Consider the following 13,540-nt stretch of genomic DNA (forward strand, 5'->3'; position numbering starts at 1 on the left):
TTAGAAGTTACAATTGAATCTTCTTTGATGACCATGAGACATAGGTTGTCAACTTCATATTCATCATTGGAGTCTTCATCACTCCAAGGCACCACAAATGTCTTCTTTTTGCTTGATCCCTTATTCTTTCAGAAGGGACATTCATATTTGACATGTCTCATTCTTTGGCACTCAAAGCACACCGGAGGACCCTTCCTCTTACTCGATTCACACTTCACTTATTTTCCTTTGGAAGACATGAATCTAATGAATCTTTTGAAAAGCTTGACCATCTCTTCATCTTCATCTACCTATTCACTTGAGTCTTGATTACTTTCTTTAGTGAATTTGAAGGCGATTCCCACCTTCTTCTTTTTCTTGTTATTCTATTCTTCTTTTTCTTCTTTATTTTTTTGGAGTTTTACCTCATGAGTGAGTAGAGAACAAATAAGCTCATCGAGGGAGTATAACTCCAAGTCCTTGGCTTTTTCGATGACGGTTGCTTTGCCTTCCCTGGATATATGCAATGTCACCTCAAACTTATCCCAAATCTCCTTTGCATTAGAGCATAGAGATACTCTTCTATATTCGTCTGGGCTAAGAGCACAAAAGAGAATGTGCATGGCTTTGCCATTGAGTTGGGTAAGCTTTCTATCTTCACTTGTCCATTTCGATCGATTCCTTGGCGGGGTGAGGGAATTGTCGACAATGGCATCCTAAACTGCAAGGTCGGTGGCTTGGATGAACAACATCATCATATTCTTCCAATAGAAATAATTTACTCAATTGAAGTAAGGAAACATATGGATCGACTGAGAGTCCTCAAGGAAGTACACTTCAGATGTGGAAGTCATTTTCTCGGTTACATCAAAAATTGATAGAAAGCTTCAAGGATATTCTCAAGGTTGTTAAACCATCGATTTGTGACCCACTCTGATACCAGTTGTTGAGATTTTTTATGCTCTATCGATTAACCGAAAAAGTGCAAAGAGGGGGTGAATTGACAAAATAAAAATTTTGGGAGTATGGAGAAAAAAGAAAGGAAAAATTGCACAATGATTTATAGTGGTTCAACTTCCTCAATGAAGTTTACATCTAATACCTTAACTCCATACTAAAGATTTCTAACAAATTCATTAATTTGTTCTTTTTTTTTTCTAGGCTCAAGAGTAACCTTTTCAACTCCCTAGTTTTCAATGGCTAAACTAGAACCAAACCCCTTTTATAAAAGGATAAAAAAATGTAAACAAGAAATCTCTCAAATGAAGGTGTTTACACAATTAAGCTATCTAAAACACACTATTTGCAAGAGAAAATAAAGAATAAAGAATGAAAGCTTTTCTCTCGTTGATCAATGCTTGGATAGGTGTTATGTCACATTCTTTAAGTGTCATTAACTTGTTTTTATATGTTGAAATTAATTTCTAGCCATATCTAGTCGTTGGGGACTTAATTACTGCAAAATAAAATTGCCTAGATCAGAGAGTAACGGTACTCGGGCTTGGAGTATCTGTACCTCCCTAATAACTTTTAAATAAAACTAGCCATTTTTCACAGCTTGGTTGGGAGTATCAATACTAGGGTTTACGATATTAATACTACTATACAGTAGTATCGATACTCTTGTGAGTATTAGTACTAATTTTGCATACTGGAATCTAAACACATTTAAAACCAATAGGCAATATCGGTACTGCCATTAGAGTATCGATACTTTCCTTACCATAGGTATCGATATGACAAGAACAATATTGATATTATTCATGTGGTATCGATACTGTAATAACAATATCGAGAACAATATCGATACTTCTTGTCCAGAAAATTGTTTTGTGTTCAAATTCAAGTTTTATGGGCTTTGAATTATTTTTTAAATCTTTGAAAAAAAATTCAATTTAGTCCCAAAATATTTTTCCCTAAATTTGTTATGTCAAAATAGGTTCAACAGAATGCATGTAGTATTGTACATTTATTAGTGAGGCACTGAGCTCGTAAGCTCAGTGTTCGAAATGTTTTTCCGTGCGCAGGTTCTTAGGAGACCATTCGAGGAACATTATCATTGCCAGTAGTTCCAACTCAACAAAGACTTCATAGTACGTCTTGATCTTTTATAAGAGGACATGTACCATTGTAGACCATTGTATTCAAATGTAACTCTATTTTGATTTTAAACTCAATGCATTTGTTTTGGATGATTTATGAGTTTTCCATATTTTGTAAACTTTGAATTATCAATATTTATTTTATTTTACTCGGGATGGATTTTATATGGTATTTTAAAGGAAAATTTTGGATTAGCTACTTTGGTGGTCCTATGTGACATCATGATCTAGTGATCTTCGGGTCCGATTGGATTAAGGTGTTATAGACTAAAATAAGAGTAATTTAAAATTTTAATTATTAAATTAAAAAAAATTAAACTTAAGTAACAAAAAATAATAGTGAAAAGGTAGTTGAATGATGAATGATATAGTTTATCCTAATAATAAAAGGGAAAATTACACATTTAATATCTAAATTATCACTTTTGTTCCATTTTAATACCTAAAACATTATTTTTTCCCAAAATCATAACTAATGTCTAGGTTTCAATTTGGTACCTATTGTTAAATATTTAACGTTACTAATGACGTGAAAAAATAATTCCACGGAAGCTACTCTCAACCTGGTGTTGGGGGTAGCCTACTATCTTACCTCCCCTTACCCCATACATATGGGAAAAAGGGACAGCCATTTTAATGACGTGAAGTTTGCATTACAAGACACATGGAATATCATACAAGGGAAAATAATTCCATGTCATTGGTGTCGCTAAATTTTTAATGGAGAGATACCAAATTAAAACTTCAACTAAACGTTAGGAATGATTTAGAGAAAAGTGATAAATTAAGTACTAAATGTGTAATTTACTCATAATAATAACAATGATAAATTATGTATTTAATACCTAAACTACCAATTTTGGTCTATTTTAGTATCTAAACTTTCAATTTTTTCAAAATCATATCTAAAGTTTAGTTTTTGTTTTATTTTAGTACGCCCGTTCAAAATTTAACATTAAAATTTGGGGGAAAATTGAAAGTTGATGTAATAAAACGGACCAAAAATGATAGTTTGGGTACTAAACGCGTTAAGTTTTTAACGTGTGTATTAAAATGAAACAAAAATTAAACGTTATGCATGATTTTGAAAATAAATAAAAGATTAGATACTAAAACGGATCAATACTGATAGTTTAAGTACTAAATACATAGTTTAACCTAACAACAATAATAGATTTTCAACGGCCAACCGGTGCTGACGTTCCAAAACGCTTCCCTCCTCATTTCTCTCATCTCCTTTCGTCAGATCTCACTCTTCTTTTCCCTGACCCGGTAGTATTGCTTTCCTTTCAATTCACTACATAAAATTCAAAAGCCAACAAAATTTCAATTTTTCTTTTTTACATCTGATTATTAACAGTGAAGCTTTTTTTTTGTCTAGGGTTTGTTTTTTTTGTGATTCGATAAATTTCTTCTATTACCATGGCTGCTCCACCTGCAAGAGCTCGCGCCGATTACGACTACCTAATAAAGCTCCTTTTGATCGGCGACAGCGGTAACTATTTATTACCTATTCTATCTATATTATGTATCTTGATTTGAAATGCGATCTACTTCATGTACATTGATTTTGCGAAATGTTTGCTTTCGTTGAAAGGATTTCATTGTTTTCTGGTTAGAAAACTAGGTGTGAGACCGTGATGTGTTTATCAAGATCATTACCTTAGATTAAACTTCATTTTAGGCTTATAGATTACCTTACCGAGATTTTATTGCACTCGCGAAGTTGATTGTAAAACAGTGTATTTGCATGAGTGAAACGTTGCTCATTACAGGCCATCACTGCGACAATTAGTTGTAGTTGCCTGCAATTTGGTACTGATAAATGATATTATACTTATTTTAAGGAGTTTTCTTGGTATTTTGCATATTCTTTTTTAATTTTATTTCTGAAGCTGAATAGTCTGTTTACTTATGCTATTGTGTGGCCAGGTGTGGGTAAGAGTTGCCTCCTTTTGCGTTTTTCGGATGGCTCGTTTACTACAAGTTTTATCACAACCATTGGGTAGGTGTTCTTTGAATTGTAATCACTTGTCTTATTATTGTTATTAGTATTGTTTCTAAATGGGGCATATGGTTTAATAAGTTTTGTCCTTACTTTGGCAGGATTGACTTTAAGATAAGGACCATAGAGCTTGACGGGAAAAGGATCAAGCTGCAAATTTGGGATACTGCTGGGCAAGAGAGGTTTCGAACAATTACAACTGGTTAGTTTTTGGGTTTGAAGGTGTCACTGACTGGAAATGAATGGTCTATTTGGAATTATAAATTATTTATTTGGAGAAATAATTTGATAGCATTACTTGGGCATTGTTTTGCTTGAACCTTTTAATTGCCATTGTTGTATGGTGCGACTTACCATTTATTCTCACTCAGATATTGTGAAATTCTATATCAACTTTGGCTCAAGGTGGTTGCTGTTGCTTTGCTATTCTCCTCTGTGATTTTTTGCCTTTGGGAAGTTAGGAGTTTGTCTGCTTTCGTGGCTCGCACACTCTCTAATCGGCCCATTGTGATACTCTTGAATTGTATGACAGGACTTGGAAATAGAATTATGAAGAACAGATGCTTATACTTTCATATTTTCTAGATTCTTGATTGAAGGAGTTCAATATTAAAATTATCTCTGAGGGTGTTTAAAATTTTGCCTCTACATAGTATTTTATTTTGGTCTTTTGATGTCAACTCTCCAATACATCCTGATGTTTTGTCTTCCGAACTCGTCTGATTAACACACAATTAAGTATTATTTTCTTTTCATGCAGCTTACTATCGTGGAGCCATGGGTATCTTGCTTGTGTATGATGTGACTGATGAATCATCTTTCAATAGTAATCACTGAACTTTTATCATTTGAATTTTCATACATTAGTTGTTCTATCTTATCCACCCTTGAATCTTTAGAAATGTTTATGTTTCCACCAATTCTATTATCAACTGCACTAATATCCTTACCTTTGATTTGAAATTTTATTCTTTTTTCCTTTATAATTATCTTATACTCAGACATCAGAAACTGGATTCGAAATATTGAACAACATGCATCAGACAATGTCAACAAGGTTCTGGTGGGTAATAAGGCTGACATGGATGAAAGCAAAAGGGTATCTCCCCCTCTCTCTCCCGTAGGCTTATCGCTTGCATTTGCAGTTACCCTTCTTTTTTGGCATATTGGCTTGGTTCAGTTTCTTTTATAAGTTGTCGAGGAACTTATCTTTCAGGCTGTCCCTACTTCAAAAGGCCAAGCTCTTGCTGATGAATATGGCATCAAGTTCTTTGAGACTGTATGTAATTGTTACTCTATATTTTTCCGTTCCTTTTTATGTATAAGTGATCTTTCCTATATGCTGAAGAGCCATCCTATCTTGCAGAGTGCAAAAACAAACTTAAATGTTGAGGAGGTTTTCTTTGCAATAGCCAGGGACATTAAGCAAAGACTTGCGGATAGTGATGCTAGGGCTGAGGTATCGTATCTCTCACTTGAATGTATCATCATTTCTGATAAGAAAAGCATACTTGCGATAATTATGCAAAGAATTTCCTTAAACATATTTAAAAACACAAGTTCCTAATATCACTCCCGTTACACATGATTTCACTTGTTTATTACTTTTTATATGTTTTTTCAAATTTGTGGTGCTTAAACATATTTCAAAAACACTAGTTCCTAATGCCACATGCATTGCACGTGATTTTACGTCTCTCTTTATGTGATTTCCCCAAACTCGTGCTTATATATTGTAATGTCTATTCAATTCCTCTTTGTAGCCAAATGCAATCAAAATTAACCCACAAGATCAGGCCGAAGGATCTGCAGCAAATGCTCAAAAATCAGCTTGCTGTGGGTCTTGAACAAAGCTATGATTGACAATGAGCTCTGATGGGTACATTTTCTTCTCTCAGGAGCTTTTTTGGTTTGGGAAAACTAATTTCATCATAACTATATCGTTCGTGTTTGTATTCTCCTGCTTATCATTATTTTTACATCTATTTATCTTTTGGTTTGAAATGTTAGATCCTTAAAATTCTGCAGAAATTAATCATATTAGATTGTTTTTCGTAGATAACATTGTGCTTGAATGCAAATCTGTCTACCGTTCTGATATTTTGAGTTGTTAAGAAACTCTCTATGCCAATAATCAGTGCATAAGCTTGCTCTACTTTTCATAATTTTTAAAATTTCTGCTTTGAGTTCAGTTGTGTTTGGGTTAAAATTGTTTCAGTTGATTTTTTCACTAATGTTCCCCCAACTATGGTATGTTTTTTATTGAATCTCTCGACAATCAAAAGTTACAAAATGATCACTCGACTATTTGTATTTTCTAAAATCGTCATTTTCCTTTAAAAATTTGACGATCATTTGAATTGAACGTTATAAATTAAGATATGATAAAATTTGATCTCAGGATCATTTGAGTTGTATAGTTGTTTGAAATTATTAGATAAAATTTTATCATATCTCAATTAATAAGTTAACATCTAATTCAGACTATCGTCAATTTTTTAACAAAAAGAACAATTTTGGAACATATCAATAGTTGGGTGATCATTTGTAAAGTCAAGGGACTAAAAAATATCCTATAGTCAAAGGATTACTTTGTAACTTTTAATAATTGAGAGACTCAACAAATCAACACCTTATAGCCGGATACCATTTGTGTACTTAATTTAAAATTGTTTAAAATGCTAATTAATAAAATTAAAGCCTAAAAATGTAGTACTTTAAAGATTACTTAAAGCAGCAAACTTACTAATAACATTATAATGTCAACGATCAAATTATGTCAAACTTAAGTAAATAAAATCTCACATTTCAGCATAATATAAAAATTACAGGTTTCCTCCATTTCTCCTTTGGTTCACCAAGAGTGAAGCAAAATTTAGATTTCATCTTATCTTCAATTCATATCTACTGCATGTTGCTGAGATACAAGCAAAATACTCAAAATAACAAGTATCCTTTTTAAGGCACCGATTCCTACTTTTTAACAGATTCCTGGGCCATATTATAAAGAAGAAAAGGCGTCACGTTCAGTTAGTGGCGCCGTCACCATTAACAAGCAATAATGTCTTGTAAAGTTCACTTCCATCATATGCACAAAACAGAGATAACCCTACCTTGCCAATGAACACGGTTGCTTTACGGCAATTGTTTCATTTCATCCTTCCCATATATACGTTGAAGTTCAACAGTGGCAACTAAAAATGACTCTGAGAAAGAAAGAGTAGGAAACCCTTTTATTTTAATCGATCATGAGTGCTTACTATATGTAGTTGCAAGATAAATGATGTTGGGGGAGGGGGATTTATATATAGCAACTCAAGTTAGGTGGGACTAAAGCAATTTGAGTTCAAAAGCTTACATTACCTTTCCAAAGCCGGAAGCATTTTTGGTTAATAGGTGAGCCTGTTATAGTCTGAATAACGTCGAACAGCATATTCTGCGGTGTGCTTCTCAGCTCTTGGACGATCCCATAAACTGTCTTCCCATTCTCAAAGTATATGTGATTGTTTGGGTGTTTTGTTTTGCAACCAGCATGTCGTTCAAATTCGTATGCATTGATCACCTATTGGAATGTAGAAACCCAGAACGTCAGAGCACACATACTTTGCCTAACCATTTCCCTCAATACAAATGGTAAAACGGGAAAACCACACCTTAGAAAAACTGCATGTCTGGCAGCCACATTGATATCCAGAACTCTTTATTACGCCACGGAGCTCCTTCTGAAGTTCATAAAAAGAAGCAGGCGTATAACCAGACAGTAAGGTAAACTAAAAGAACACATGAAATGAGATTTTACCTCCTGTGACCACGCAATATATTTGACTGGAACTCCATCAAGCATACCAGTTGAGAGCAAACTTTTCACATTTGATGGGAAGTTATTTGAAGCAGCTTTTTTCGATGTTTTTGGCTCATCTTTCTTCCTAGAAACTTCAGCTCTAGAGGCAATGATATTATTGGTTTGAACCAACTCTTTTGCACTAGGAGCATTAAATCTTTGGACCAAAGACTGACTCATCAACAAGTTATAGCTTGATATAAAACTCCCCGATGGATTTGTACCATCATCATCATAACCACCAAATGATATAATAATACTCTCCCCTACTATAGGACGGACCAACTGACAAATTATAGCTGTCCCCCTTGTAGTTATGTGTAATAGATATGGCACTGTCATCTCCTTTACTGTAGGTCTGACCCACAGTTACAGAACTATCATCTGTCCCGTTGTAGGTTTGACCCATAGCATGAAATTATTATCACCCTTTTCGAAGGTATCGCTTATTGTAATTGCACTGTTATCCTCAATTTTGCTATGGGATTGTCCCATAGACTTGAAAAGATTATTCTCTCTTTCATAGGTGTCACCAATAGAATCCCCTTTGTTATAAGGAAAGCCCATCGACATAATACCATCTTCCACCTTGTTGTAAGCATGATCAGTTGACACTGAATTATTGTCAACCCTATTAAACACATATCCCATCGATGCAGACATGATATTATCTGAATCCTTGACCTCACTGACTTTTACCTTCCTAATCCCTCCAAAGTTTAACCCAGATCGAGGATCTTCCAGTGTATGAGACATAGATAAACCAAATGAAGAATCACTTATAAATAAATCTTCATTAACCTTTCTCCCCATGAGAGCTTTCTCTGTGTTACCAGATGAAAAGCTTCGATCATCAAAGTTCATTGCTCGAGCTGTTTCGGTATTGAAAAACCGTTCAGCAAACTGTTCCGAGATTGAAGTAAAACCGGATGCATTTCCCCAAGGAGATTCATTTGGATTAAAGATTCCAGAAAATAAATTGATTGTTGGAATTCCAACTGCCTGCTTCTTGTTAGGAAATAAGTCTGTCTCGGTGCCATCCATGAACAATTGATTAGAGCGCTTGGGGTCAACTCTAGATGAAGTATCATACGTCATCTCACCATTGTTTAAATCAGCCCCCTTTTTCGTGCAAATGCCCTCATTCTGGAAAGATTGTTACATGTAACAAATTTCTAATCAGACTGTCACACCGTACAGAAAGAATAACAGTCGAATCTTTTCAGTGATCTAGTATCAAGATTAACCACATGCCATCAAAGATTATAAAAAAAAGAATCACTAGAGAACTTCAATAAGGTGAGCTTTTATAGAACCTATTGCTTTTCAAAAAGCTCAACTAGGTACACACGTGCATGCAGAGCCCCTAAGGACGCACCTTGTCTAGTGCTAATGCACAGCCCCCCTAAAAACGCACTTGGGAACTCTTACTGTCAACAAACACATGATTTAGCTGGTAGAATTGTAGAAATTAGAAAATAATCAATATGGCTTTCTTCTTCACTCTTACTGTCTTACACATATATATCTAGTTCATCAGTGCTTCTCCACCTACATTAGTCAATTACAACTATTGTGAAATAGAAAAACACAATAAAAATTAAACCACTGAATATATCAATACTGATACGCAGTATCAACAGCACAAATCACTTAAGCCAACATTCAAAACATACCATTTTGAAGCTTTACTTCAAGTTTGCTTCCACTTTGCTGTAAAAGTTCAACAGTTAAAACTCTATCTTCATAACAAGTCAAACATGCACCAAATTGCATTAAAATAAAGGATCAAATTTACCACTAAGCAGAAGAGAAATGTTCAGTAACGCCTGGTTGAAGCAGATAGTGTAAATTTTAGTTTAAATTGAAAACTTTAATCGCTAAATATATGCTAAAATCAGTGAATCAATCAATTGAAGAACTCCAAGAACAAATAATCCTAATCTCTCATAAACTGTGTAACATTAAACCATTTTCAGAAATTTATTACATTTCCAGTGCTAAACACTCTGAAGTTCACTAATTAAAATAACATTTATTTGAAAGTAAACAAAAACTATAAATCCTTTCGAGAAGACTGTCTTCGCAAATTTTTTAGAATACGGCTAGCAGAGGTGGTAATCAAAAGAGAGATCTTCATTGTGTAAAATACCTGCACTAAGATGATTGATTACGAAGGCGATGATCCGGTGATCGGATAGAAGGAAAACTTTCCGGCAGTGGTTGATCGGAAACCAAACCGGCGATTGTACGGAATATGATTGTCGCGAGATCTAGAGAGGGTGGAAAGGATTTTGAGGTTTTTGGCGGAAGAGAATATATAGGATGATGCATTGTACGATCACATTCTGTGGGGCCTCAATCGGACCGTACACGTGTACTTAGATTTCTACAGATCTGATTTTGATTTCGATCTCGATCTCGATCTATGTGCGACGTTAAAAAAAACATCGTACAATTAATTTGAGGGTAAGCTACACATATTGATCATCATACTATTACTTCTCTCCTATTTTTGTTATTATACTATTTTTTCTGTATAATTGGTCTTTAACATTAAATATATAATAAAAAAATAATATGATCTGATATAATCATAATTTTATTTTCCGAAAATTATATTTATTATTAATATAATCATAATACTAAATAATTCAATAAATTTATCCTTACAATAAGATAGTGACAATGTGATGTATGTCCTAAAGGTAAAAGAATGCCAATTTGTGTAATCAATACATTGTAAATAACGTCAAATCATGTAATTAATACATTATAAACAAGAATAATACTCGAGTCTAGTTGAAACTAATTCTTAAATAAAAAGTTAAAATGGTGAAATGTTTCTTAAAGGTAAAAGTTCAATGTTTAACAAATATAAATAAATTTTATTAGATTGTAAATAATTTTTTACTTCGTAAACAATTTTATCTTAATAAATTTTTTTTCTTAATTAATTTTTTTAAAGTTTTTTCTTAATTAATTTTTTTAAAATTTTTAGCGGGTGGAGTGACGAGTTCCATATGACCATTGATAAACAACTAGAAACGACTATTTTTTAATTCAAAAGAACTTGTTACCTCGAGGTGACCAGTCCTCATTTTTTTTTAAATTTTTTAAATTATTTTTTTAACAAAATTTTTTAATGAACTCATCACCTCAATGTCAAGTATAATTTTTTTTAGAGAATACCATAATTTCTAAAATAATTTTTATATTGACCTAATATCTTAAATATTTGACCCGCATGAGGTCTTGAAAAAAAAAGCTAAGGGGTTGTTTGTTTGTTTACTTCAGAATGATTAAACGTTGAATGATTCAGAGGCTCTGTATAAATTAACTCTGAATATGACATGATGTTTGATAAAGAATCTGAATCATTCAGAATGTACTTTGATGCTGAATCATTCAATACTGTTTTGTTGAATCAGTCAGTACTGAATCATTTAGAGGTACAAAACAAACACGCTGAATGCTGAACGGTTCAACATTCAACGCTAAATTATTATATTCAAAGCCAAACAAACAAATAATACCTAACTAATTGTAATAGTATTATTGGACCGAAATAAGAGAAGCCTCATCGAAGTCTACATATCCAAAGGTTTTACAGTTCCTCCTTCACAATTTTTAGGGTTTCGAGTAAGAGAGTGTAGCCGCAACAGCAAAACTCACAATGGGTAAGAGAAAACCTCAAATTCAGCTTCTTTTCTTCTTTTTAAACTTCAAAGTGATTTTCTATGGATAATTCGATGATCATTTGGTTTGGAAGCGAAGATAAAGGTTCACGAGTTAAGGAACAAGTCAAAGACGGAGCTGCTAAGCCAATTGAAGGACTTGAAAGCAGAGCTCGCTCTCCTTCGCGTCGCTAAGGTCACCGGCGGTTCCCCGAACAAGCTGTCCAAGATGTATGGAATTGATCATTTCACCCTTTGCTTTCACTTTAATTCCCGGTTCCCTCTTATTAGATCCTGAACTGTATTATTATCACTATTGGCTGTAGAAAAAGTTGTGAGGTTATCAATCGCTCAGGTTTTGACGGTGATTTCGCAGAAGCAGAAATCGGCTCTCAGAGAAGCTTATAAGAAGAAGAAGTTCCTCCCTTTGGATCTCCGTCCCAAGAAGACTCGTGCCATTCGTCGCCGCCTTACTAAACATCAGGTCCTTTTAGTTTTTGTTTACAGTTATTGAGATATTTGGAAATTATTGGTTGAACACTTTAATGTTAAGTGTATATGCCAAGCATGAGAATATGGTGGATTTGTGACATTAACTCTTGGAAATTTTGAAGGAAATTCAGGCAGTCCTAACTAGTTGTCTTTGTTTATGTTAATGCCAAAACATAGAATATAGCTTCGGTAGCGTATGTTACTTGTGCAAGTGTCGGATACGAGTATAAACTCGACACAGGCATTTGCAATGTATTTGGAGGATCCTTGAGGTCATATTCACATCTCCATGTGTCCGAAACAAGTGTATTCGATATGGGTGCTTTAAGAAAAAATGGAAGTCCAAGTGACTTAGTTAGGACTAAGAGATTTTGGGTAGCCTTCGGTTAATTTGTAGTAACTGTGGAGGGATTTAAAATGTCTGAGCCTAGCATGAAATGGAGGGGTATCTTTTAAATGCCAGTTGATATTAGTTTATCTTTTGGTTTTAATGGGTATGTACAATTTTTATTTCTAATCCTAACTCTTAAGATCTTGTTATAGGAATGTAGATTTTTGGACGGTTCACTCGAGGAAGTACATGTTTGAAATATATCATCTATCGACCAGTAAACTACATACGAAATTTAATGTTGAGCTCACGCTGGAGTTAAGTACCGACATTGATGCTCGTTTAACCAATGAATTTAGTAGTTTGAGTCCTCAAGCATATATAAAGCCTTAAATTTTTCCATGGTGACTAACCCTAGGTTATGCTTTGTGACTTTGACATTCGTCATGTTAATGTTGTATTTCTATTTGAGGTTTTTTTTTCCCCTTTGTTCTTGATGTTTTGGTACTTACTCTGATACCATTCAAATTTACCAAATTGGTTTTCTGGGTTTATATGCAGGCATCTTTGAAGACGGAGCGGGAAAAGAAGAAAGAAATGTATTTCCCACTAAGGAAATATGCCATCAAACTGTAATCGAATCTAGCTTCCTCTTTTTTTTCCTGCTATTTTTATTGTGTTGAAGATCAAAAAGGCTGAATTGTTGGTTTAGATGCAGTAATATGAGCATCTGTTTGACTATGTCATTTTTGTCACTTTATCACTGCTCCCGCTTATAATATGATTTCTCATTTCAGAATGCGTTTAATGTACTGTAATTCTAGATTAGGTGCGCTCACTTTTGCAGAGTTTACCCTGCTCCACCTACCTTCGGTAATCATTATATTTGTATCGTTATTCTTTTTTTAATCATATGTATGATATTATAAATTCATGTAAATTTTAATAACTCAAAAGTTCGTTTTATATGGATTCATTTTTCGTTTCGTGTTAAACTAGAAACTGAGGATTAACCTGACCTTAGTTGTAGTAGTGATGGCAATAGGGCTAAACGGAGTGGTTCTTTGGGTAAAATTATCTTAATGATTCCTTTCATGTGATTATATAAGTAAA

The 13,540-nt window shown here is 33.8% G+C and overlaps 1 protein-coding gene and 2 pseudogenes across 2 annotated transcripts; 2 read left to right on the forward strand and 1 right to left on the reverse strand.

The window, feature by feature from the left end:
• Positions 1–3,271: 3,271 nt before the first annotated feature.
• On the forward strand, positions 3,272–6,140 carry LOC120116765 (ras-related protein RABE1a-like). Of its 2 annotated transcripts, XM_039137180.1 has the most exons (9): positions 3,272–3,353; positions 3,463–3,576; positions 4,014–4,086; positions 4,188–4,288; positions 4,847–4,912; positions 5,088–5,185; positions 5,303–5,365; positions 5,453–5,545; positions 5,850–6,140. In XM_039137180.1, the coding sequence occupies exons 2-9, from the start codon at positions 3,504–3,506 to the stop codon at positions 5,931–5,933; spliced, it is 651 nt and encodes a 216-aa protein (XP_038993111.1). In that variant the 5' UTR covers positions 3,272–3,353; positions 3,463–3,503; the 3' UTR covers positions 5,934–6,140. The 2 variants fall into 2 exon arrangements, with proteins under 2 accessions (XP_038993111.1, XP_038993110.1); XM_039137179.1 differs by having other exon boundaries at positions 3,284–3,576.
• Positions 6,141–6,943: 803 nt separating this feature from the next.
• Positions 6,944–8,830, reverse strand: LOC120116764 (annotated as a pseudogene).
• Positions 8,831–11,539: 2,709 nt separating this feature from the next.
• LOC120116709 lies at positions 11,540–13,133 on the forward strand (annotated as a pseudogene).
• Positions 13,134–13,540: the final 407 nt, after the last annotated feature.

Source organism: Hibiscus syriacus, unplaced genomic scaffold, assembly GCF_006381635.1.
Source record: "Hibiscus syriacus cultivar Baekdansim isolate YM2019G1 unplaced genomic scaffold, ASM638163v2 tig00110303_pilon, whole genome shotgun sequence".
Classification (NCBI taxonomy): Eukaryota; Viridiplantae; Streptophyta; class Magnoliopsida; order Malvales; family Malvaceae; genus Hibiscus; species Hibiscus syriacus.

Excerpts from the sequence above, each read along its gene's own strand:
- LOC120116765 (XM_039137180.1), top strand. The coding sequence starts at position 3,504 with ATGGCTGCTCCACCTGCAAGAGCTCGCGCCGATTACGACTACCTAATA. Across the intron at positions 4,087-4,187 it reads AGTTTTATCACAACCATTGG|GATTGACTTTAAGATAAGGA; the intron begins GTAGGTGTTCTT and ends TTACTTTGGCAG. Across the intron at positions 4,289-4,846 it reads GTTTCGAACAATTACAACTG|CTTACTATCGTGGAGCCATG; the intron begins GTTAGTTTTTGG and ends CTTTTCATGCAG.